The 26,876-nt window shown below is 39.7% G+C and overlaps 1 protein-coding gene across 1 annotated transcript in view; it reads left to right on the plus strand.

Moving 5' to 3' along the window:
- The first annotated feature begins 307 nt into the window (after nt 1-307).
- ARHGAP40 (Rho GTPase activating protein 40) overlaps nt 308-26,876 on the plus strand; it is a 37,868-nt gene continuing 11,299 nt past the window's right edge. Inside the window, exons 1-9 of the mRNA XM_083357643.1 lie at nt 308-545; nt 14,058-14,260; nt 18,966-19,183; nt 20,789-20,864; nt 22,531-22,688; nt 23,569-23,734; nt 24,855-24,946; nt 25,047-25,124; nt 26,675-26,834. Coding sequence (XP_083213769.1) covers nt 427-545; nt 14,058-14,260; nt 18,966-19,183; nt 20,789-20,864; nt 22,531-22,688; nt 23,569-23,734; nt 24,855-24,946; nt 25,047-25,124; nt 26,675-26,834 — 1,270 coding nt within the window. The 5' untranslated portion in view covers nt 308-426. The remainder of the gene's footprint in view (nt 546-14,057; nt 14,261-18,965; nt 19,184-20,788; nt 20,865-22,530; nt 22,689-23,568; nt 23,735-24,854; nt 24,947-25,046; nt 25,125-26,674; nt 26,835-26,876) is intronic.

Genomic DNA, 26,876 nt, shown 5'->3' on the forward strand with positions numbered 1-26,876 from the left:
GAGATAAGTGTGGAGCAGGCAGACACTCTGGATCCAAACTGCCTGGCCTGACAGCAGAACAAGTCACGTCTTTCCACCCTCAGTTTCACATACAAGACAGGTATCCTTTGCATTTCAAGCACAAGACAGTTGACGACAATTCTTGAATGAGTGCCTGGCTGCATACTTGAAGTCATGGGTATGTTGGCTAGATTTTATCTCTCTGTTCTCACTGGGTGTATATCAGGGTAAGAGCGAAGGAGGAGGATCTACTACCCAATTAGCAGCATTCCTGAGGAATGAGTGGGAGGTGCATTGTGTTCAGAGCTGCCTCTTGCGGAACAATCCAAACTTCTCAGCATAGGTTCTTCTGTTCCTGGATATTTTGAGGACACGGATGATTTGATAGGTGCCTTTCTTGGCAGCAACAAACTATCTGGGCTATAAATGAAGAAAATGGATAAATTTGGAAAGCATGGCAGATATGGATTTGTTAGAACTCGATTTCCTAGACCCCAGATCATCTTGCAGCCAGTCCTATCCTCTGGACACACAGAAATTTGCAGGTACGATTTGTGTTAACTTGTGTTACTTCCTCTTGAATTTACACCAGCACAGAAATGGCATAAAGTAGAGCAGTAGTGTAAAATTCTAAAATTCAGGTACAATGACAAAAAAGCAAATTAAAAATGGCAGAAAGCTTACTTTTTTGTCAGATAGCCAGCATTAATTGACTTCACATGGCAATGGGATAGGGGACAAGAAACAAACTGCGTGGATGTAGAAGATAGAAGTAATTTTTAACATGCAAAATAGCTTATCAAACCTTAGAAACTTGTAATTGGAAGTACATCTTCATTAATACTAGAACTGAATAGAGAAACTATATGTGTAAATATTGTACTCCGTATATGTGGCATGTGATCAATTTGTTAGTTGATTATAGCTGCAATACGTCTATTGAATAATTCCAAATATTTGTGTGTTAGTATAATGTTTTAGTATAATGGTGTTCAGTGGTTTTTTGGTGCTGACCTTAACAGTAATAGTAATGGATCAACTACTTATATGCCATATAATCTAACGCAGATGGATTTTTTTCCTTAGCTTCCTTCAAATGTAGTTGTGCATTAATTAGGGAACATTAATTGCCATACAATTTCTTTTCTAGGTTTGTACCTTATTTATAACAGTACTTGTTCTATAACTAATACTGCAAAGTCTCTCTTTTACTGTTGTAAAGGTCTTACCTTCTTTTTGTGTAAATAAAAATTGTTATTCTCTTATTATTAATTTTGAAAGAAATGCAGATAAATCAGCCTGTTTTAAGTTGTTCTTGCAGGTTTTTTACTTAAGTGTAGAAATTGTATTTAGATTATGAATCCTCTGTTATAGATTTGTAGGCATAATTAATTGAGCCTGTGACTACTTGACACTCACAAAATGTGATGGAAAATATACTGACACTTCAATTACTCATTCAAGTGATCACTTGTTCAATTAGTGTTATAGCAACCACAGCAGGTAAATTGGATTGTCATCAGTCATAAGTCATCAGTATAATTTAAGTGCCATTCTTTCACCACCACCACCACCCAAAAAAATAAAAATCAGAAGAAGATGGTCATTGATCCAGATTCTTTTGCAACATTTATTTGGTTTCTTATTCTTCAGGCTAAGTGCCAGCTGTGCTGTGATTTCTCTAAGCTCAGAAACTGACTTGGTGACATTCCACAAGATGATCAAACTTTGTGCAGAAACTATTTGTGCATTTTCAGCCATTGTTGTCAGTCTTCTGCAGTTTTGTTTAAAGACAAACCTTAAATATTCCCTCTTCTCTCTGTATTTGTCCCTTAAGTTAATCCATCTCTAAATCTTATTTCAACTAAGGTTCTGATGGTTGATATATCACTGAATTGCAGATTGCCAAACTATCTCATTCCTCAGTGGGGTTCTGGGAAGGGGAAAGAAAGATTGCAAGGATTTTTAGGTATGTTTTTAATTTCCATTTCTTAAGCTTGCAACTTAGAGTAATTGTTCAGTACATTTTTCTTGGCTTTTGTGCTGGTGGGATTGGTCCATATTTTATTCCTCTACTGTTTGCAACACATTTTATTACTTACTGAACTAGAATGACGTATAATATATCCAAAGACATGAAAGAATAAAAGCCTATTTGCCTGGTGCTGCAAAGAGGACATATGTTGTATGCATCACTGGAGGGAGCATTCTGCAGCTGGAGTGTAGTGAACATTAACTCAGAAGACCTCCTGGAGAACCACTGGCCACACCTAGTGTGAGAAGATAGCCAAAGCAGGACCTCTTCAGATGTTTAATTGTGTTTTTCTGAATAAGCGGCGGATGACGTGGTTTACACAACAGTCTAAGCCAGGGGTCTTCAAACTTGGCCCTTTTATGACTTGTGGACTTCAATTCCCAGAATTCCTCAGCCAGCTTTGCTGGCTGAGGAAATCTGGGAGTTGAAGTCCACAAGTCATAAAAGGGCCAAGTTTGAAGACCCCTGGTCTAAGCTCAAACCAAACTTTTTTATGACTCAGTACAATGTGCAGATCTAGCCTGTATGTGAAGGGGAATAACACTTGGAGAGAGATTTTGAGAGAGATGTTTAAAAGAGCCCTGAAAATTCCATTTCAAAACTGGTGTGTTAACATATTTCAACCCTAAGACCAAGACTCTTAAAACTTGATCTCTGCTGCTTCTGAATAGAAGTAGCTCCTTAGGCAGAATTCTAAAGCTTTGTCAAGATGCAGGTTAATAATATTTAGAAATGCCAACCTTGTACTTGGTTCCTGTTCATAAATTTGGTAAGCTGATGCTTCATAGTTGACTGATATCTAACAATTAGAGATTCAGAAATTGAATGAGACCTGGGCTTGTAGCATTACCTTTGTGCACACAGGGGGGAAGACACAGCTGGGAATGTTGCGAGCTGCCTGGTGGCATTATTGTTTCAGTTCCCCATTTATTGCCTAATTGATTTGGATCATAATTGTATCATTTATATTCAGGTCACTACTGAATTGGCATCAGTGAATTAACAGCTCTGCTTTTTTCATCTCTATCTATTGGAATTTAAAGCTAGAGAATATCCTGTTGGCCTGAAGTAGGTAATCATTCATAGATGAAGGACTGTGCGCAGTGGACAGAGCAATGGCAATTGCAGATTTTTAGCTAATCCTCGACCAACAACCACAATTAAGCCCAAAATTTATGTTGCTAACTGAGACATTTGTTAAGTGAATTTTGCTCCTTTGAACAAACCTTCTTGCCACAGTTGTTAAATGAATCATTGCAGTTGTTAAGTAACACGGTTGTTAAGTGAATCTGTTTTCCCCACTGACTTTGTCAGAAGGACACTGCAGCCGTCATAAGTATGAGTCAGTTGTCAAGAGTCTGAATTTTGATCATGTGACCATAGCGATGCTGCAACGATGGCAAGCGTGAAAAATGGTCATAAGTCACTTTTTTCAGTGCTGTTGTAACTTTGAATAGTCACTAAATGAACTGTTGTAAGGCGAGAACTACCTGTATGCCCATTGGCATGGTTGTCTTTCTAATAGATGCCATGGAAGAATAATGGATAAACTCGGATTCTCCCTCTTTGCTTTTATTCCTCATCTAAGCAAAAATAAAGGGCCTTTCCCAACTTGAATCTAACCAGAGGTAGTCCTTGATTTACGACCACAACTGAGCCCAAAAATTCTGTAGCTAGGCAAGACATTTTTAAGTGAGATTTGCCCCATTTTATGACCTTTCTTGCCACAGTTGTTAAGTGAACAAGTCATTAAGCGAATCTGGCTTCCCCCATTGAATTTGCTTGTCAGAAGCCGGTTGGAAAGGTTACAAACAGTGATCACATGACCCCGGAATAGTGCAACTACCAGAAATCCAGTTACCAAGCATCTGAATTTTGATCACGTGACCATGGGAATGCTGCAACAGTTGTAAGGATGAAAACCAGCCATAAGTCACTTTTTCCAGTGCCGTTGTAACTTCAAAACGTCACTAAATGAATGGTTGTAAGTCAAGGGCTATGTGTATGGCAGGGATCCCCAACTCCCGGTCCGTGGACCAGTACCGGGGCTGCGGTATGCCAGCAACTCGTCCGCATGAACAAGCAAAGCTCCATCCACAAGATGCAGGCAGCACACAAAACCACACACCCTCTGGTTCACAGAAAAACCTCCATCCATGGAACTGGTCTCTGGTGCACAAAAGGTTGGGAACCTCTGGTGTATGGCATGAAATCCCCTGGCAGTGTCTTTATTCTGCTGTATCCCCTTGGTGTTGCCTTCACCTTCAAAGATGGCCCCTCTTCTTAGCTGAACAGGAGTTGAAATATTTTTCTCTTCAGCTGACATCAACTACAAGCAATTTCAAAATGTTTCCAATCCCTTTTGTCAATAAGTCCCATCAGGGGACCCTGGTGGGGGAGTGAGCAGATGAATCTGGCACCGTAGGAGTATTTCAGGCTGTTGTAGGTGTGTCACATCCCCTCCGCACACTTTCATTATCGTTCTTCTTACCCTTCCACCCCAAAGAGGAGGTGCAGCTTTTTGAAGTAAGTTAAACCTACGTTTTTCAGAGACTGCAGGCCTAGCTGTCTTTCAAAAATTGCTACTTTATGAAAGCTACAGTAGTGGCCAAAATTGTGGGGAAAGTATACAGTAGAGATGCCATCTTTGGTTAAGTTTCCACCAATTTTTCTTCTATTATCTTTACAACTGTAGCCTTGTTCACTTAATAATACTATTTTACATCGCTTTCTGGGCAATCAGTCAACTCTGCTCCATTACTTTAACTTTATTACGTTTTACAAGCTCACTAAATGAAAGAAAAAAACCCCCCAACGAACTTGATAGCGATCACATAACACACTGACAAATGTCTTCTTCTCAGCTTCAATACATGACATCAATAACTGAATCCTACTGTGATCTGATTGGCTCATTGTCAAAACAAGATGACACCTGATTGGCTCTCTAAACACTCGTGCTCATTGGCTACAATCAGATGAAGGAAAGCTACCTGATGTCAACCTAAGCAAGTTGTACTTCCTTTTTCTGGTTATTTGGCTATGTTGCAAATACATTCTTGATTAAACTATCTTTCCATTGATATATAATTTTATGGTACTACTACAAAAAAAAGCAATCAAACCTCAAAAATACACTTTTCCCAAAAGGTTTCCACAATTTTGGCCACTACTGTACTCAGTAGCTGTTTCTATTGTCCTGGGATTGGATTTTACACCTCCCCAAACTCACTGGACAATTCCTCAGCCAGCTTGTGGAGGTGATGCGTAGGTTTTCCCTTTCTTTTCCCATGAGTGGTAAAACAGGAGAATGTGGTTTGAGCCACCTGCCAAATCTGCAGCCTTCCCAAGCACTGTCCTTGCATCACAGCTATGATTGGTGGGTGGTTTCCCGCTGGCTGGTAAGTGGGAAAGCAGCAAAGCCAGGGTTTAACTAATCTCTTAGCTAAACACACCCTGCTAATCTGGAAGCAGAGGCCAATATTCTGCGATAAAGCAAAATATTGTAAAATAGAGATTTTCCCCTGATAGTTTCCTGCTGATTCAGGGGTGAGTAGAAAGCATTTTATCATCTCAGTGGATATGATAAATATCTCTGCATGAAGTCAGCTGTAATCACAATTATTCCATATTGGTTCAATGCTGGATTTCATTCTACCAAGCTGCATGTCAAAGTGTAATTCATCTACTGTTTGTAAATAGGATTTATAATTACTAGATTTCTGTAATTGCTTAAAGTATTTGGATGGTATTCAGAATTAGCAGATTTTCTCAGCAGTTCTACTAATCTATGGATGCTAACCCATATTTGTAAATAATAAAATAGGACTGACATATCCGAGTTGTAAAAGCCAAAAACCATTGAATGTCATTTAAAGAGATTCATACTATTTAATGGTTGTCCCATTTTCTTGTAATCCAGTGTGGTTGTCCTACTATAAAAGCTGATTGAACACAAAATGCTATCAGAATTAAACAAATCATGTCAAGCACTTGATCCCTCTTCCCAATTGCAGATTGCTGTGCTATCCTGTATCTTGCTTTATTCTCAACTTCACAGAATCTGCAAGTCTGGTGGCAGGTTGTTTAAATATTCCATCCATTTATCAAGAAGGGAAACGTGGTAGGAATACTGTGTAAAGGCTGTATCATTACCTTGCTGAAAGTTTTATTCAGATTTCTCTTCCTCTAGTACATACTTACATAAGACTTTTACAGTATTATAGGTAATCTCCAAGTTACGAGCATTCACTTAACGTTCGTTCAAAGTTACAGGACCAGCACCCCCTAGTGTTTACGAGCAAATCCCAAAATTACGAATATTGCAGCACCACAGCAGTCGTTCACCCTTACAAGCAACTGCAGAGGCTCTACAACATTCACACTCTTTCCCCACACACACAACTGCTACCACCTCCCTTTCTTCTAAACTGGACTCGCTTACCTTGCAAAATCTGTCTCCTCTCTGCCGTGGTTTCTTTCCATTTGAGGGAGAGGAGAATTGGCTTGGAAATGCTTTTTGCGCTGACAATGGAAGCTCCTGGGTGCCGTAATATCGTGTGGATTCAAACACAAATTCTCTGCAAAAGAGATCATGGCCCCCGGAAGCTTCTATTCTGAGGGAGGGAAGTGTTTGCTTCGTCTGCATGCCTATGGGGCAAAACATGGAATTGGAGTTGGCCGGGTACAGGAACCAATGCTGTCCATGGCCCAGGTGCATTGTGTCGTGATTCAGTGTCAGCCTGTGCTCCCAGCAGCTGAGTCTGAGGATTCGGAGGAGGAGGAGGAGGGGTTTGGAGAGCCTTTGGTGTCGGAGGAAGGCTCTGATGCACTGCAGGACTCTGAGCCTGGCCCCTCCAGTCGTGTTCCTCATGAGGTTCAGCTGTGTGAGGAGGAGGTATCGGACTCAGAGGAGTCACAGCTGAATCTGTTTAGAGACGCTAGAAGCAGAAGGCAATCCAGCATAGCAGACCAGAGAAAAATCAATGAGGCAACTCAGTGAAAAGAGGAGAAGGCATTGAGAAGCCACGCTTTGGGACAGATAATAAAAGGGGAAGGTGTGGGCGGTGCTGGTTGCTGAAGGCAACCGTTTGTAGACATTCAAAGAGAATCCTGATCTGTTCTTGCTAATCTGTTTGACTCTTGTTTGTTGTTTGACTCTTGCTTGATGCTTGAATCATTTATTGAAGAAAATATTATGCTGCTTTTTTGTTTGAAAGACTTTATCATTTTGGAACTGTAAATAAATTTGGGTTGGGTTTTTTCCAGCCTATTGATTTGTCAAAAGTAAAAAGGGGTTGTCCCTGTCACACAAACAGGGCCGGTCGTAGGCTGGAACAGAACACATTGCTTGCTCGCATGTGCCAGCCTTGGTTTGAGGGAAGAAACAAAACTTTCAACTGAGCGGGGATGCATAGTGGGGCAAGTTCCCTTGCACCTGCATCCAAACTGCTGGCGGCGGCAATAGCCGCCTGAGTGGCTACGATCTCCTGCCCAACCTACTCCTTGCCTGACTGGCCAGTGGCACAAATCCTGACCGCTCTTCTTGTCGTCCTCCCCACTCAAGCGGTGGCAGCAGCTTCAGTTTCTCCACTCCATCCGAAAGGAGGAAAGCAGAGGCACAGAGCAGGATTGCTCTCAAGAAGATGCGGGTCCACTGCTCGCTTGCATGCACCGGCCTCATTGAGAGTAATCCCGCTCTGCGCCTCTGCTTCTTTTCACTTGGACGGAGCGGAGAAATTCAAGCCACTGCCGCTCAAACACATTTTATCCAAACGCAGACCTGAGAGAGATTGGAAGGTCCATGTGACTGCTTGTAGCTCCGTTTGACTCAGGTCTCCGTTTGGATAAAAAGTGTTTGAGCACCTATGGGGCTATTTAAAATGCATGGATTTGCTGTGTTTTGAAGCTCCCTGTGACAGTTCTTTCTGTTTGTGAAGTGCCCCACAGGTCTTAAGCCCTTTCTTGGTGAAAACGGAGCCCCTGGAGTGATCACGCCATGCTCTGTGGCTCCATATTTGCCAGAAAAAGCCTTTTCTCAAGCCCTTTCCTGGCGAAACGAAAGCCCGTGGAGTGAGCGCACCATGCTCTGTGGCTCCATTTTTGCTGGAAAAAGCCTTTTCTTAAGCCCTTTCCTGAAGAAAACAGCAACCAAGGTGGTAGCGGCTTGAGTTTGCTCACTCTATCCAAGTGGAAGAAGCAGAAGAAGTGGAAGCACAGAGTGGGATTGCTCTCAATAAGCCCGGCGCACACGAGCAAGCAGCAGACCTGCATCTTCTTGAGAGGAATCCTGCTCTGCGCCTCCACTTTCTTCCTTTTGGATGGAGTGGAGAAACCGAAACTGCTGCCACCGCTTGAGTGGGGAGGAGGACAAGGAGAAGAGTGGTTAGGATTTGTGCCACCGGCCGGTCAGGCAAGGAGTAGGTTGGCCGGTGTGGGTGGCTGGCTGGGGAGGAGAGATTGTGGCCGCTCAGGTAGCTGTTGCCGCCACCACTGCTGCCAGCAATTTGGATGCAGGTGCAAGGGGACTTGCCCCACAATGCATCCCCGCTCAGTTGAAGGCTTCGTTCCTACCCTCAAACTAAGGCCGGTGCACACACCCGGGCCATGGACGGCATTGGTTCTTGTGCCCGGCCGACTCTAATTCCATGCATGCAAACAAAGCAAACACTTCCCTACCCCCTCAGAATGGATGCTTCCAGGGGCCATGATCTCTTTTGCAGAGAATTTGTGTTTGAACTTGTGCGATATTACGGCACCCAGGAACTTCCACTGTCAGCACGAAAAGCATTTCCAAGCCGATTCTTCTCTCCCTCAAAGGGAAAGAAACCGCAGCAGAGAGGAGACAGTTTTTGCAAGGTAAGTGAGTCTGGCATGGTAGGAAGGAAGGACATGAGGTTTCTTAATGGGTCAGGGAGGCCTTGGGGGCCTGTTCCATCATTAGGCCCCCCATGGCCTTCCCCAACCTGAGATACCTCCTGCACTTAATGTGCTGTGTGTGTCTTAACGAGCAGGGAGTTTTTTTGTCCAAGGTATGAGATTCCCACGAGTTTTCAAGTTACAAGTGGAATGTGCAGGCTCCATTACACTTGTAACTCGAAGACTACCTGTATTTAGTTAAACCATTGCCACTTTAGCTTGCCTCCATGTCCTGCTTTTCATCCTATTCCTTTTCTCTGTTTCTGTGATAGGCAGGAATGTCTTTTAAAAAAGCATGCACATGTAAATTCATCTCTGGGAACCATTTGAACTGAAAAATAAAATTAGAAGTATCAAACTAATCTTTTAACACTTGTCACTAATAATGATTGTCATTCTTGTTCCTTTGTTAAGTAATCCATGCAATGTTTGGATTACCAAGCAAACATCATCTATATATTTCTATTGCACTTTATTTGGGGTATGGGCAGTTGGATGGTGGACATAAGATAGCAAAGGCATTGATACTGACTTGTTGTTGTTGTTGTTGTTAGCTGCAAAGTCATGTCCGACTTATCGCAACCCTATGGACAATGTTCCTCCAGGCTTTCCTGTCCTCTACCATCTTCTGGAGTCCATTTAAGCTCACGCCTACTGCTTCAGTGACTCCATCCAGCCACCTCATTCTCTGTCGTCCCATTCTTCTCTTGCCCTCAATCTTTCCCAGCATTAGGCTCTTCTCCAGTGAGTCCTTCCTTCTCATTAGGTGGCCAAAGTATTTGAGTTTTAGCTTCAGGATCTGGCCTTCTAAAGAGCAGTCATGGTTGATCTCCCCTAGGACTGACCGGTTTGATCTCCTTGCAGTCCAAGGGACTCGCAGGAGTCTTCTCCAGCACCATAGTTCAAAGGCCTCAATTTTTTTGGCGCTTGGCCTTTTTTATGGTCCAGCTTTCACTGCCATACATTGCAACTGGGAAGACCATAGCCTTGACTATACGCACTTTTGTTGACAGTGTGATGTCTCTGCTTTTTAGTGTGCTGTCTAGATTTGCCATTGCTTTCTTCCCGAGGAGCAAGAGTCTTTTAATTTCTTGGCTACAGTCCCCATCTGCAGTGATCTTGGAGCCCAGGAAAATAAAATCTGTCACTACCTCCATTTCTTCCCCATCTATTTGCCAGGAATTGAGAGGGCTGGATGCCATGATCTTGGTTTTCTTAATGTTAAGTTTCAACCCAGGTTTTGCACTCTCCTTCTTCACCCGCAACAAGAGGCTCTTTAGTTCTTCTTCACTTTCTGCCATTAGAGTGATATCATCTGCATATCTTAGGTTGTTGATATTTCTTCCGGCAATCTTAATTCCAACTTTTGATTCATCTAGCCCTGCCTTTCTCATGATGTGCTCTGTATATAAGTTAAATAGGCAGGGCGACAGTATACTTGCTGGACTCCTTTCCCAATTTTGAACCAATCAGTGGTTCCGTGTCCAGTTCTCACTGTTGCTTCTTGGCCGACATATACGTTTCTCAAGAGACAAATAAGATGGTCTGGTACGCCCATCTCTTTAAGAACTTGCCACAGTTTGTTATGATCCACACAATCAAAGGCTTTAGCATAGTCAATGAAGCAGAAGTAGATGTTTTTCTGGAACTCTAGCTTTCTTCATGATCCAGCATATGTTGGCAATTTGATCTCTAGTTCTTCTGCCTCTTCGAAATCCTTCCTGGTAGTTCTCGATCCACATACTGCTGGAGTCTAGCTTGTAGGATTTTAAGCATAACTTTACTAGCATGTGAAATGATTGCAATGGTGCGGTAGTTTGAACATTCTTTGGCACTGCCTTTCTTTGGAATTGGAATGTAAACTGATCTTTTCCAATCCTGTGGCCACTTTTGAGTTTTCCAAATTTGCTTGCAAATTGAGTGTAGCACTTTTACTGCATCGTCTTTTAAGATTTTGAATAGCTCAGCTGGAATACTGTCACCTCCACTAGCTTTGTGCTCAGCTTTTCTAAGGCCCACTTCACTTCACATTCTAGGATGTCTGGCTCGAGGTCAGTGACCACCTCATTGTGATTATCAGGGACATTAAGCTCATTCTTGTATAGTTCTGTGTAATTTTGCCACCTCTTAATCTCTTCTGCCTTTGTTAGGTCCCTGCCATTTTGGTCCTTTATCATGCCCATCTTTGCATGAAACGTTCCCTTCAACTCTCCAATTTTCTTGAAAAGATCTCTGGTCCTCCCTATTGTATTGTTTTCTTCTATTTCTTTGCACTGTTCATTTAAGAAGGCATTCTTATCTCTTCTAGCTATTCTCTGGAACTCTGCATTCAATTGGGCATATCTATGTTTTTCTCCCTTGCCTTTCGCTTCCCTCCTTTCCTCAGCTATTTGCAAAGCTTCCCCAGACAGCCATTTTGCTTTCTTGCATTTCTTTTTCTTTGGGATGGTTTTGGTTGCTACCTCTTGTACAATGTTGCGAACCTCTGTCCATAGTTCTTCAGGCACTCTGTCTATCAGATCTATTAGATCTACTGCTAAGCTTGTAAGCTGCCCTGAGTCTTTGGAGAAGGGCGGGATATAAATGGAATTAAAATTAAAAAAAAATCTATTTGTCACCTCTACTGTATATTCAGTAGGGATATGATTTAATTCATACCTGAGTGGCCTAGTGCTTTTTCCTACTTTCTTCAGTTTAAGCCTAAACTTTGCAATGAGAAGCTCATGGTCTGAGCCACAGTCAGTTCCTGGTCTTGTTTTTACTGACTGTATAGAGCTTCTCCATCTTTGGCTGCAGAGCACATAGTCAATCTGATTTCTGTGTTGACCGTCTGGTGATGTCCATGTGTAGACCCGTCTCTTGGATTGTTGGAAAAGAGTGTTTGCTATGACCATTGTATTCTCTTGACAAAATTTTATCAGCCCATGCCCTGCTTCATTTTGTACTCCAAGGCCAAACTTTCCTGTAAATCCGGTTATCTTTTGGCTTCCTACTTTAGCATTCCTGTCCATTTTAGTTCGCTGATACCTAAGATGTCGATGTTCAGTCTTGTCATGTCTTGTTTGGCCACGTCCAGCTTTCCTTGATTCATGGATCTTACATTCCAGGTTCCTATGGAGAAAAAATCTTTACAGCATCGGACTTTCCTTTCACCACCAGACACATCCACAGCTGACCGTCCTTTCGGCTTTGGCCCAGTCGCTTCATTCTTTCTGGCGCTACTAGTACTAGCCCTCTGCTCTTCCCCAGTAGCATATTGGACGCCTTCCGACCTGAGGGGCTCATCTTCCAGCGTCATATCGTTTTGCCTTTTGGTACTGTCCATAGGGTTTTCATGGCAAAGATACTGGAGTGGGTTGCCATTTCCTTCTCCAGTGGATCACGTTTTGTCAGAACCCTCTGCTATGACCTTTCCGTCTTGGGTGGCCCTGCATGGCATAGCTCATAGCTTCATTGAATTACGCAAGCCCCTTCGCCACGACAAGGCAGTAATCCATGAAGGGGTACTGACTTGTGGATAAATTTAAAACATGAAGTTACGATATAAATCTTCACTCTCATAGCTATGGAACCAGAATGTTGTCTTTTGCATGGTTGCTGAAAATGATCAGTTTGGGATGAATGCAAGTTTTTTCTAAATAAAGGTAACTCATACATCAGACATCTAGCCTTTTCTGAAAACCACTGGAAAGGATTACAGGAAGTTGTTGTTAAACCAACTAACTACAGATTCTAGATGGTGGGAAGCATACAGCATTGTGTAAGTAATGTGAATTTCTCTTCTGCATTTCTTCTTTAGAATGGCAGCAGAATGGTTATTATAATGTTGATTTGGGAGGTTCTCCCTTCCCAAAATATTATTCTGTGAATCAAAATTGGCTGCTTTTCCAGCTGCTTAATTTACTTAGCCACACAACATTCTTGCACTGCTGGGGAGACCTAATATCAGTTGATTTGATCCTCATAGGTTTTAAGTGATTACTTACTATGATCCATTATTCAAATGACAATGCTTCAGGCAAAGACTTGGAAGCAAATGAAAGAGACTCAGTTTCCAGTTATGTGATTTCTCCACCCCCCACACATGCATGCTAAATTTTTTTTTAAAAAAAAATCCCTTTCATCTGTCATTTCCCTGCCAAGTGATTATAAGACCTTGAGAGGCTAGCTGGAAGCTAGCCAATGATCTGCCCTTTTATTTATTTATTTATTTATTTACATATACATATACACAGGGCTTTTTTTCTCATAGAACGCTCAGAACGGAGTTCCGGCACCTTTTTTGGATGGAACCTTGTAGGGTAGGCAAGGCAGGTTGTATGACGTGTGAGTTCCGGCACCTTTTTCTTTTACAAAAAAAGCACTGCATATACATATACATATACATATACATATACAGATACAGATACAGATACAGATACAGATACAGATACAGATACAGATACAGATACAGATACAGATAGATAGATAAAACGTTCCTGTGAATTTCTTTCAATGCTCTGCTTTCCCTTCCCAACACTGTGATTTGTTAGACAGGTTTAGGTTTAGTTTGTTCATGCATTTTTGTATCCTGGATTGTAGGACTGAGAAAATTAATGCATAAGAAGTTCTGAGAATCATCAGTTCAGTGAAAAAGCCAGCTTTATTCAGAGGACTTTTCCTGAATTCTGCTGTTTGCTCCAGAAATAATTAGTTTCACGTCCTCTAAATGTGTTAGGATTACAGCTTGCATAACAATGAGTGCTTTTCAATATTTTTAGGATTGCAGAAAGTTTTCTTCTTCTACGTTTGTAAAGTTCTTTGTGTTTACAGACTCACTCTGAACCCTTGATGTTCTTCTGTGTGTTCTGAAGGAGATTCTCATCTAAGTCTAGATGAGAGGAGAGCAATCTAGAAGAGATGTTGTTGCCCTTTGTGCTTACGTCAAAGCTTGGGCTTATTTAGTCTACGTTACTGTGCAATAAAATGAGAAAAATAAAGATGTTGCAGAGCCTTATCTTTTCTGGAAGTTGTTGACAGCTGGTTCATGCAGTAAGCGCTGATACTATCCACGGTATTTATATTTGTATAATAATTGGTTATTTTCTCTCCCCTTCTCTCTTAGCATTAGAAATTGCCCTTGCAAGATGAATTACTTTTCCCGGAAGAGCTCCTCAGAGATTCCACCGTTGGAATACAGGCCGTCCCAGACAGATTCATCAACTAACCTAGCTATGGATACCTTTTGGCTAGAAGTAGAGAGCATCAAAGAGAGCACTGAATCTGAGTCTGATGAGGGCAGCCTTACAGAAGCCAAGCTCCTAGAAGGTAAGACGTGCCCTGTCGCTTACTAGAGTCTGACTTGAAGATATTTTTGCAAACAATAGCTTTACTGGGCACAGCCATTGTGGCAAATGGCACGTTCTCTCAAATAATCTTTGTTTCCTTCTTGAGATAAAAGCTATTGTAAAATGTGAGACAAAGAGAATTGCAGCCAAAGCAAACAAATTACCTAGGGAGATGGTGGTATTTGTGGTTTTATTTGTATGGAAGTAGAAGCTGAAGAGAATTTTCTTGTGGATGTTTCAGCTTAAATACTTAACTTAGGCAAGTTGTTGAGCTCAGCAGTCTAAAATAAATGATGCCTTCTGACTTGATGATTCTAAGTGTTAATATGTTTTGCATGATTTTTAGGGGAAGAAGTTTAGAAATGTTTTATTATTGTGGAACAGGGAGCAGCAAAAGTGTTCTAGCTCTTTGACCTCACCATAGTTCTGTCATCACTAAATTTTGTATCTGGATGAAGCCTCTCTATGCTTGTTATTGCCCTGGGTTGAAAGTTTCTATTACGAAACTCCCAAGGCGAGAGAATCAGGAGCTGTTGATTTGAACAATGTTGGGAGCAAATAGTTCAAACTTTCTTCTCCTCTTGCCAGGATCGAAGTTTTTGGCATTCATTTCTACAGTATTTATTTTTAATTATACATAAAGGTTAGATTGTCCTTGTGCTTATTTAGTCTTGAACCAGGAATCAACTCCCTAAAATCCAATTGTTTCTAAATTCACTTTTGGAGTTTCTGAAGTGCTGTTGAAAAATAAGTTTCAGAAAGAAAGCAGTTTCCCACTCACAAGTATAAACTGTTCAACTATCTCTTCACCTCCTCTTAGTTAACAAATACATAACTCTTTGTCTCTTAACTCAACTCCTAATACTAGGCAATTTTAATAACACATTTTCCAATCCAGCCATCACCAAAAAGTCCAAAGTTCTGAAATAAATTTGTTAACAAATATTAAACAAAATATGAAACTCATCATTCCATATCTCAACTCTTAACTGGAAGCAAATTCAGTATATAATGTCTTTTCCAGATATCAGCAAGTCTAGAAAATAGCTATCCCACTTTAAATCTGATCAAATATGTTCCTCATTTTTTACAGAAGACAGTCTTCTTTAATCCATTATCTCTTGCCTCATTTTTTTCAGAACTTTTAACAAGCCTCTTTTATAAGTTCAGCAAGGAAAAAAATTGCAATTACTGTTTTTTCTTCAGACCATATAAATCTTTACTCTCATGATGGGCTTTGTCTTTTGATTTTTAGAGATTCATCTAATGTTTCCAGTCATAAATTCCTATTCACAATGCTCTCCATAATAATTTCAAATAGGCTTTAAATAATTCTGGTGTTATTTATTTATTTATAAATTTATTTTCTGCCCATCTCACCACAATTGCTTCTTCTGGGTCAGGGTGTTCATGAAAACCTGTGGTATAGCAGACAATGTTGATTTAAAGTCCTGTTGCCATTTCTCAGCGATAACTTTGAATACCATTATAAGTTGCTTATCTTGTTATGTCTTCAATATCAAAAAATATTTTTTCCACAAAAATACAGTTTATTTAAAATTAATGTCAGCAACTTAATATTCAAAATTAAATATTACAACTTTTACTGAGTTCTTAATTTATTTAAAACTTTCTGTAGTCAAAGCCTTGTCTTCCTTTTTGCTTTTTATTTTGAATTGGTAAACTTTTAAAGATACAGTTTCATTTTCTTATGCTAATGATTTGACGACGCTCACCTGGTGTTTCCAGCCATGTCATTTTGAAGGTGCCTAACTTCTGTAAAGCAGTTAAAAGATGGTTTCCAAAGGCAGTTAGGCAGGAAGGGCAGTTTTAGTGTCCTTTAAAGTAGTGGTCCCCAACCCCCAGCCACAGCATACCAGCAACCAGGCCGCGCAAATAAGTGAAGCCCCATCTGCTGGATGCAGGCAGCACATGAAACCGTGCCTTCTCTGGTCTGCAGAAAAATATTTTTCCACAAAACCAGTCCCTGGTGCCCAAAAGGTTGGGGACCTCTATTTTAAAGGGTCCAACTACAGCTACAGGAAGAATAGTAAATTCTGTCGTGTCCTGATTTTCCCCAGAGACAGTGCATTGCAATTTTCCGGTGAGGAGCAAACATATTGAGTGCAATGTGGGCAATCTTATTTCCAATCAACAGAGAGGGTCAATGGACCTAATGTTTCTGCAGGCTTCTTGTCTTAGCCACAGTTGTTTGCTCCTCAAAATGCTGAGCCATCTTCAATTTGCCATTTCTTCCCTGAAAGTTCCGGAATATTTCTCGGCCTAAATTTCATAGGCAGTACTGGGAGAATAGAATTAACTAATTTTGTATATACACTATTAAGTTGAAAATATTCCTAAGTGAAAGTCTATGAACTAAACCTTAGGTAGACCTTTCATGTAAATTTGGACAGATTTACTGATTTTCTTTCTGATATTTTCTGCTAGGCAGATGCAGAATTTCATTGACCGGGTGGAGTTCCTCATAGTTGATATGAGGAATTTCACAAAAGAAAAACTGTTTCTGTGTTTGGAGAGTGGTATGGTGTGTGCATTTCTTTGAAATATTCTTATATTTTCCAGGCCTCTTAGTAATTATACCTAGTGGGTGGAAGTGAAAGAGATGAATGTGCTTTGTTGAGCAGTGTTGCTATTCTTGGAAGTGAAGAGACCCTTCTTAATAGCTACAAAGAAAAATCAGAAGTGTGTTTGTGTGGGTTGAAAAGTTTCATTTACATTTATAGGTGTCACTGATTCCCAGTTATGGAATATTATACTTTTAATTCATACCAGGCTAAGCCTAGATTCTTTCTAGAGCTATGCTGGTTCTGTAAACTCCTCCAGGGCAGGAGAACCAGATTTTTTTTATTATGAAACTACAATGTATAGTTTCTAATTCTCGTTTGATCAGTTTGTGATTCATTAAGATTGAAGGTAACTTTCACCTATCCCTGATACTGGAGCTATGGTGGCGCAGTGGTTAGAATGCAGTATTGCAGGCTAACTCTGCCAACTGCCAGGTGCTTCATCTTGACTGGTTCAAGGTTGACTCAGCCGTCCATCCGCCAAAGGTTGGTAAAATGAGGATCCAGATTGTTGGGGCAATATGCTGAGTCTGTAAACTGCTTAGAGAGGGCTGTAAAAGCAGTATATAAGTGTAAGTGCTATTGCTATACAAACAAACTTTGATTTTTTTGGTGGGGGGAGGGAATGCCATGTCCCCATGTCCTCGTGCTGTCTTCTTTATCTTGTTCTTAGTCTATAAGTGAGACAGTCTTAACTCAGTTGCAGTGATATTAGTGTAGTCTGTCTTTTTTATGATAGCCATCCAAGGGAGTAAATGTGCAACATCTATTAGGCTTCATCACTCGTTATCTTGGAAAGAAGTCAGAATTTGGCAGTAACTGGAACAGAGGCAAGAGTGATAGGACAGAGGTCAACTGTACGGATAGCAAATGTCACATGTAGTTTTCTTCCAACTCAAAAATGGGTGGACAGCATTTCAGCTCAGCAGGAGAAGTCTGCTAAGAAGAGTTGGTCTATAAATAGATGTCAGATTCTGCTTCCCTAAATATGCTGAATATCTGGTTATATGTAAGGAAAAATGAAATAGAAATGTATCAGAAAACAACTCTGTTCTACGAAAAACTGGGCAAAAAAATACTTGCTGGGAATTTGTTTTATTACTCATGCAGTGTCAAAATGAAAAAAAAAAAGGTTTTCATAGCTCTTTGTGTGTATCTATGAAGAAAGGTGAAAGACACCGAGAAAATAATGTTGTAAACAATGCACTTGTGGAGTTCCTGGTGCTCTCTGAGTTTCGTTGTTTGCTTGCAGACATTTCATAACTTGAAATGGCATCATCTGCATATCAGTGCAACATAGGAATGTGTTGTTTGGAACAAATATTGCATTAACTCATTAGCCTTGAAGTATAGTAGCTCACTAGGAATTTTTTTAGGATTAAAAATGTACAAATACATAAAGAAGAACAATACTGAACTAAGCATTGGAGAAACAAGATTTTGCAAATATAATCAAATATGTAAGGAATATGATGGAAATCCTTGTAAAGTAATTTTATTTATCCAGAAACAATTTTTTTAAAAATTAGTTTTCTAATTGAGATAGATGACATCTCAAATCAATGTGCTTTCAGCATAGAAAGCTAAAGAAATGAGGGAAAAATGCTGAGCAAAGAATATAAGAAACTTGTACATGCTATTCTTGTCTTTATCTGTTTTGCATGGATGTCAGTTTTGAAATCCTCATAAATTAGAAGGACTTGACTCAAGGAAATAGATAGTTATTTAAATAGGACTGGGAGTTTTCACAAGCAAGCCCATTGGGCCTTTTCAGCCCTATCATTCAGGGAAATTAATGGGAGCTTCTTAAGATATCTTTGGTTAAAGATACATTTGTTTAGCTTTTACAATTGTATTTATCTGAATTATTCCATTACTGAAGAACAGAACACAGAATGTTAGACTAGGCATTGGGTTGTTTGTAGTTCCAGGTGCTGTGACAATTTAGCCATTGTCTTTTCAGGTTGCATGAGCCATTAACCAATAATACAGCATAGACTCAGATTCAGGCTTCATAATGTTGTGTGAATCCATTCTTTGAATAGTTAAATGCTATGCTATTTATTGACCTTGCTTTCCCCATTCTTCCTTGCCTCTCAGAGGGGGAAGCTGAAGCTGAATGGCTGCAGGATGCAGGACTCTCTGACCTAATGGAGGACCATGAAGAGAATAGCAACATTGTCCTGCTGTCCACTTTGACCAAGACTCAGGCCGCGGCTGTGCAGCGAAGGTTGGATACTTATACCCGCTCCCGGCGGAAGAAAAATAAGCAGCCTATCCGTGATGTCAGAGACATTTTTGGAGTAGTTGAGTCTGGGGTACGTTCCTTTACATGGTCATTTTGCATCGGCTCTTATGTTCCCAATTTCTAACGCCAACAATTTAGAATTATCCCTCAAAAAAAAGTCCGCGTTTTATCCTCTTTTTAAATTTATCAAACTTTGCAGTCCTATCAGTTAATCTCACTTAGATATTTTTTACAGAATGGGTGTTTTAAGTGTAACATAGATAAATTTGTTTTCATAAAAACGTGCTAATTTTTGAGTGGTCAAAACCATCAGATTGCTGCTTCTTGATTAAATGTGGAGGATATTTTCCTTGTTAGCAATTTCAGTAATTTTCTTAAGTTTGTACCCCAGGCAAACAGTCAATTTTCAACTGAGAGAGACTGTGCGAGCCTCTTTAACACGTGCTCGACGGCCACAATTGTGCCCCAAAGTTCCATTGCTAAGCAAGACAGTCATTGAGAGTGTTGTGCCCCATTTTATGACCTTTTGTCATGGCTGCTAAATGAATCATTGCAGCTGTTAAGTGAATCATGTGGTTGTTAAGCGAATCTGGCTTTCCCATTGACTTTACTTGTCAGAAACTCCCTAAGAAGGTTGCAAATGACAATCCCAGGATCCCGGACACTTCAACCACTGTAAATACATGCTGGTTTGCTGGGCATCCAAGGTTCATACGTATGAAAACTGATCATAAGTCACTTAACTTTGAACAGTCATTAAACGAATGGTTGTAAGTCAAGGACTACCTGTGCTGAGTAATTGTTATTGTCTCATCATAACAGTTAACCTTGCTGTGCACTAAACCAAAACCATGATGGTATCCCAGATCAGTTGCTCTCATTTAAAGAAAAAAAATATTTTTCTGACTCAGAGCAAACCTCTTAGAGCCTGCAATATTTGCTTTCTGACCTTTGACTATATTAACCTGACAACAGGAGTTTAATATGAACTGGGTTTTAGCTGTGAATCTTAATTTTTGTTTCAGGTACGGCAACTGAGACAATAATTGAAAACCCCCAAATATATACTGGAATGATTTTTTTTAATAACTGAAGTGTAGGACATCACTCTATGGTACCTAGATAACTGTAAAAAGATAGAATTTTCAAGTGTGCATTTTTCCTATCCTGTTCTTCGAAAAAATGAAATCATATTTGAAATCAGCTAAGGTCAGCTACATGCTGCCACCTGCTGGGCTTCAGAAATCACATCAAGATCCATTTTTTTCATAAAATTTAATGAACTTCCTTAGAAATGATTAATTATTGGTTGACAATCAATTTTGATGGGATATCTCCATTGTGTTGTACTGACAAAGTTGTATTTTAATCTCAAATTTGGCTTAATGCAATATGTGAATCAGTCTTCGTAAAAACTAGGTGTTTTATACATATTTGACTTTTTAAAAAAATTTAAAAAAATACAATTATTGTAAATATTGCATTTTGAAAACATTTTCATTTGTTTTATTTTTACATTCTCTATTGGGATAGCCTGCAATCAAAACAATAAACTTGCTACTTATGTAGTTTACACATGAAAAAGTCCACTGATGTGCTAGAATGCATGCTTAAAACAAGCCATGGTTTAATGTGATATGTGAATTTACTTGCTTTTCTTGCACTCTCTGCCTAGGAGACTGAACCAGTGATGGAGTCTGAAATGGATCGACGTCACCGCAGGTCTGCATCATCTAACAACCTTCAGAAATGTAAGAAAATTATTGCATTGCTGTCAATAGAAATTAGGAATATAAAAGTATGCAGCTGTTGCCAACTCTGGGTTTTTCCATGTGTTTATACACTGACTATAGTTTTGTAACTAACTAGTGTGGTACTATCCAACTAGTGTGATATGACATCACGTTTGCAGGAAATTTAAGGTGATTCTTCTGACATAATTTCTTGTAAATTTCTTCCTCTGTTTTAAAGTTCTGTCAGCCCCATTTATTGTAGCATGTATGCAAGCTTTACAGTGTGAGTACAGTGGGCCTTTAGTAACGACCAGGCTGACTAGAAAATTCTCGGATGTAAACTACACGCATTGCATTTAAAGAAAACCTATTTATATTTTGGTGGTGATTACTTTCTTTTATTTCAGTAGTCTTGTTTTTTTCTTTTTTCTTTTTCTAAGAATTTAAAATTTGCAAAACTGAAGATCTAAAAGCTTCAGTTAAATAATTAAGTCTTAAATTGGAGCTTGATTCTTGGCAATGTGATAATCGTATGGATGCTTTGGTTTTCTTGGTAATAGTGCACAAGTCATTTGCCTCTCATCCAAGTACTAAGAGAGTCTGAAGTGTAAAAGCTGTCTAGTTTGTTGAGGTCAGCCAGGCTCAGCTAAATGAAAGAGTTAGATGCAAAGTAAAATAAATTTATTTTTACTCCTGCAAACATATTTATCATATGAGTTAAAGTAACTGTAGCTTGATTAACAATACTGTATATTAAGTTCAGGTATGGAAAACATATATCAGTTTTGCAGGAGGGGAAAGCAAGGGAGGAGATTGTAGCACTCAAGGTTTGAGCTTCTAGAATTTTTTGAATTCCAGCCAATACAGTGGTCACATCAACATCACAGTGGAGAAGGCTTAGCCCTCTCCTTCACAATGTACTCTTGTAACTCCCCCACCTCCCCACAAAATAATACTGCTTTTTTAAGTTATAAAAAAGGACCCAGATTGTTGGGGGCAATAAGCTGACTTTGTAATAATGCCGCTTGGGGGGGGGGCGAAAGCCCTAATAAGCAGGCATATACTGTACATAGAATGAAGGCTATTGCTAAGCACATTGATTTGTGCTTAGAGTGTAAGCCACCCTGAGTCTTCGGAGAAGGGCGGGATATAAATGGGATTAAAAAAAAATGAGGAATTGAAGTAGCTAAAACCAGCTAGGTAGGAACACCACAGACGTTAGTTAATTGTTGCATCTTTAGTGAATGTATACATCTGGCTGGAATTCTTAAGAGCAAATGTTATGTGATATATAATGTGGATATGACAAAACTTATTGGAAATAAAATTATTGGGTGAGCTCAACTGATTGAGCAAAATAATTTCATTAAAAATACTGATTCACACAAGCGGCATGTACAGTATGGAAATCCTTCAAAGACAACTGGATGTTGAAATGAAAAGGGCATAGCTAAAGCTTGGGGATTATATGTTCATGCAAAGCTTTTATTTAACATCTTTATTCTGGAAATAAAACCTAGATTATTTAAATTTAATTGATTCTTGGTTTTAGGACCCTGGGATCCATTTATTTTAAAAGCCAATCCGTATTTCTGTAGAGAGTGATTTTAGTCAGTAGATAAAAGTGTAATTTTTTTTCTTGTTTATTATGTTCTTTTCTTCATTCAAAATTCTTTACTTTTAGATCCAGTGGGAATCCCGGACTTTCAGTCTCCACTAAGAGATTCTGTGAGAGAAGAATTATTCAGCACTGAGGTTGCCTATTCAGAGCAGGCTGTGATCCTGCTCAAAGGATCATTCCCGAGGGAATCCAGGAGAATAAAGGAAGAGAGTTGTTTACCTGTAAGGCTTCCATTGTTTTCAAACCAGGGTTGACCATCCCATGGGCTGAATGCATTCCCATTTGTGTACACTCCCACAGCTCTGAAATTTGATGGCTGAATAGCAAAATGTCATCAATAGGATTTCAGGACTTCCATTGGGAGACTATTAATGAATGGTAGTAGCTTGCCTTTCTGAAGGTGTCTGCCCCCACTCTCATTCACAAAACATCCTTCAGGACGTCAACAGAAATATCTGAAAAATATCTGCTCCCCATTTTTTGGGGGAAGCAACTTTATTACTTTATCTGTGGAGATTCTCAGTCATCCAGGTCATAGTTATCCCAAAGATACTTTTTCATGAGGCAAGTGGAGTTTCTTGTTTTTCTTTGAAGATATTTCGCTTCTCATCCAAGAAGCTTTTTCAGGTCTGACTGGATAGCTGTCTGCAAGGAGTATAAATCCTTCCATTCCCCCACCATCGAGTCAGAGCTGAAGAAACTTATTGGATCAGAAGCAAAACTTCTTCAAAGAAGAAGAAAAACAAGGAAGTCCAGTTGCCTCATGAAAAAGCATCTTTGGGTTTACTTTATTACAAGGTTGCCCTTGCAACCTTCTAGAACAGGCATGTCAAACTCGTGAGTCATGTGACATCACGTGACATATCAAGACTTTCCCCATTGCCAGCAATGGGATGGGCGTGGTTTTGGCATGACGCATCTGGCCCATGGGCCGGCAGTTTAACATGCCTGTTCTAGAAGAAGCTGAGTTGCAATCAAGTTTTACGCATCCTTTTTCTAAGTTTTTATCTATTCATTACTTTGAAAAAAAGTTTTCTCAGAGTTACAAAATGGACCCTAAGGTGTCACACTAATTTCCCCTCTTTTGATTCGTTGGTTTAGAAGTTTAAGATCCCCAAGGGAAGGCTGGGAGTAACCAGGACAGAAGATCTGTCTCTGCAGGACATGAAGAAAATTCCTACCCTAGCACTCATTGAACTAACTGCACTCTGTGATATTGTTGGCTTAGAGCTGAAGAGGAACAAGGCAGTTAAACGAAAGTCACCAGGTAAACTGTTCTTAACTCCCCTGCTTTTTTTTCCTATGGTACCTATAATGTGTGTTTCCTGAAATTGCAGGGAAGGGAGACAGGGTACAGTTGCTAGATGACAAATGGGAAAGCTTATTTGAAAGCTGCTTGCCACTGTGCTTTGGAAGATGCAATATATCTGCAAATTTGGTGCATGTAATTTCTGCTGTTGTTTGAATTGTCACTATGATATCTTTGGAGACTAAATCACATAACAGTTGATTTTGGGGGAAACAGAGCCCTATTCAAAAAACAAGAACATATTTTTGTAGGATGAATTGCTCTATGAGAGTGATTGGGGTTAGGGTACATAGATGAGGGGAGAAAAGAAATTCAGTCTATCTGTTCCTCAGTACATTCCAAATGTCTGTCCAGCTTCTCTGTCCCAACTCCTCAACCTTTGTACCAGGGAGATTCCTGGCACCTGAGTAGGGTTCCTTGTCCAGGAAATGTGCCTTCAACAAGTCTCTACGCTGCATCTTCTGCATGCTTCAATATTCACTAGCTAGCCAATTCAGTAATAAATGCAGCCATGATTCTTCTGCTTATACCATTGCTGTGGTATTGCTAGCATACCTTCGCCATTATTGCCACCACATCAAGGGGCCAGCTCAATTGGAGTCTAGTCTCTATCAGCCTTCATCGGTATTGCAGCTTATGGTTAGATCTTAAATCTTTTCTCTTTCTCCTTCTTGAATATGTCATTGTGCAAAATTCACAATATTTTCATAATATTGCTTGCCCATACAAAGCTTCTATCTTGAGTCGGAAGTATAGTCCATGGGTGGTGGCTGTTTTTTGGTACATTCCCAGCCTTCACAGTTGATGTTAATCTCAAAGTTATTTTCTCTCCTGTTGCATGGTGGTTCGAGGCAAGTCCAGGGTAAAGTCCATCAGGAAATAGGCAACCTGCGAATGGCAGGCAGAGCTACAGAACCAGAAGAGAAAGCTGAATTGGTGGACGTCATAATCACATTATGGTCTTGCTGTTTTAAGTACAGTTGTTTTTCCCTATGGCCTACTAAGCTGTCTTTAGTTGTTCAAGTTTTTGTTTTGTTTGAGGATGAAATAGTTTTAAATATCGTTGTCTTCATTGCAGACCACAAACTTTTTGGAGTTGCACTTGGCACTTTGCTGGAAAATGATCAAAAGCTCCTTCCAAACACTAGGGTTCCACTGATTCTGCAAGCGGTAAGTTCATTTCATATCTTCTGTTATTATCATTTCTGTGTTTTGAATTTAGCTGCAGTATTGTTGCTTTTTCATGATGATTTATTCTTTTGCTTCACAGTTGCTTTCATGCTTGGAAAAGAAAGGGCTGGATACAGAAGGAATCCTGAGAGTTTCAGGATCCCAGTCTCGCATTAAGGTACATTGCTATGGCTTTTAATTCAGTTTCCTCTGGAATTCTTTTGAAATTTATTGGGCAATCTTCGTGAGAACATTTGATCTGCAGTATATAGAAGAATAGCATAGATGAAATCTAAATAAAAGTAAATAGAATGCAGACCATGGTCCATCTGTGGGTTACTGGATAGTTTTTGGTAGACTATCAGGCAATTCCTGATTGCTAGATTGTTCTTTAGAATACCTCTGCTAAGTGTTTAGGAAGCCGTTTTATAAAAATGATGCATCAGTAGCCTTAGAATCCTTATTTTTAAGGCCTGTGGAAGAGGAGGAAAAATATGATGCACAAGACTCTTGCTATACTTGCTCATGTTTTTAGCTGTTCAACTGAGTAAGGAATTCTATCCAGAGATGCAAATGATAGTCTCCCAGAATAAAAACCTTAATGAGAAAAAGAAAATATTTTCTCTTTGTCTCTTTTGAATCCAATATAGTAAACAGCACATTGGTTCTTATGTTCATGAAGAAAGTGTACACTTTGATCACTTATCAAGCAGTAGTTAAGCCTTAGCACTGTGTGATTCTTTAAGTATAGTGTTAGACGTCTGGCACATCATACAGAATTTTAGAAGTATATAATCATGTCTGTTTCCCATTAAAGTTGCAATCTTGCAGTGCTCTGGAATCCTCTGTAAGATGCAAAGATGTCAGAAAGATGCTGGTTTCTCAGGGGTTATATTGGCTTAAAAAGTAAAAAAAATATTATTAAATGTTATTATCTGTTCACAACAAAGTGAAGTCTCAATTTCACAGTAACTCATTCATTCATTATTTTAAGCCTAAATGTATTTGTCTTGATATTAGCTTATCAAAGCCGGTCATCTGACTTATAAGCGATGGTTAGCTGTCACATATAAGCAAAGCCACTTCAAATAAGAGGTAAAACAAACCACAATTTAATACAATCGGAAAACGTGCTTACATTTGTTATTTCATCTTGGATTAAAAACAAAAAGGAGTTCCTTGCTCTGAGAATTTGTATTCCTCACCTGACCAGAGGGTGGCAGCAGCAAGCAGAAAGTGCCATTTTTGCTATATTCAGAGACATTAAAAAAAAATCTTTTCTATTATTGCTGCAGTAAATCATTGTGATGCATTCAATGTGGACTGGAATTCTAATTAGCTTTCCATCTCTTAGCAGCAGTTATTTAGTTTGTAAGCTGTGGTACTGTACTTTCTCACTAGGAAAATACTAAGATGTTGATCCATCCATCTTTTTTTTGTTTCTGTAGTTGCATTTTAAGGCAGACATGCTGTTAATGCAGATCACATTTCTCTCTCCTTCATCCATGGGCTTGTTTTAACCAAATACTCTAAAGCAGGGGTCTCCAACCTTGGTAACTTTAAACTCCCAGAATTCCTAAGCCAGGTTTGCTGGCTGAGGAATTCTGGGAGTTGAAGTCCACAAGTCTTAAAAGTTGCCGAGGTTGGAGTCCCCTGCTCTAAAGCCTTTTTAACATCAAGGCATCTCGTTTCTCTTTCCCTTTCTTCATTTTCTTCCCCTTGCATTAGTGTTTGGAACAAAAACTGGAAAATGAGTTCTACACTGGCTTCTTTCATTGGGATGAGGTGCATCAAAATGACGTCTCCGGTCTGCTGAAGAGATTTATTCGAGAGTTACCCACACCTCTTCTAACAGCAGAATACTTGCCTGCGTTTGCAGCTGTGCAGAGTAAGTGCTAGGCCAAGCAGAGGTTTCCTAGCCTTCAGCACT

This window comes from Vipera ursinii (genome assembly GCF_947247035.1).
Source record: "Vipera ursinii genome assembly, chromosome: 3".
In the NCBI taxonomy this organism is placed as follows: Eukaryota; Metazoa; Chordata; class Lepidosauria; order Squamata; family Viperidae; genus Vipera; species Vipera ursinii.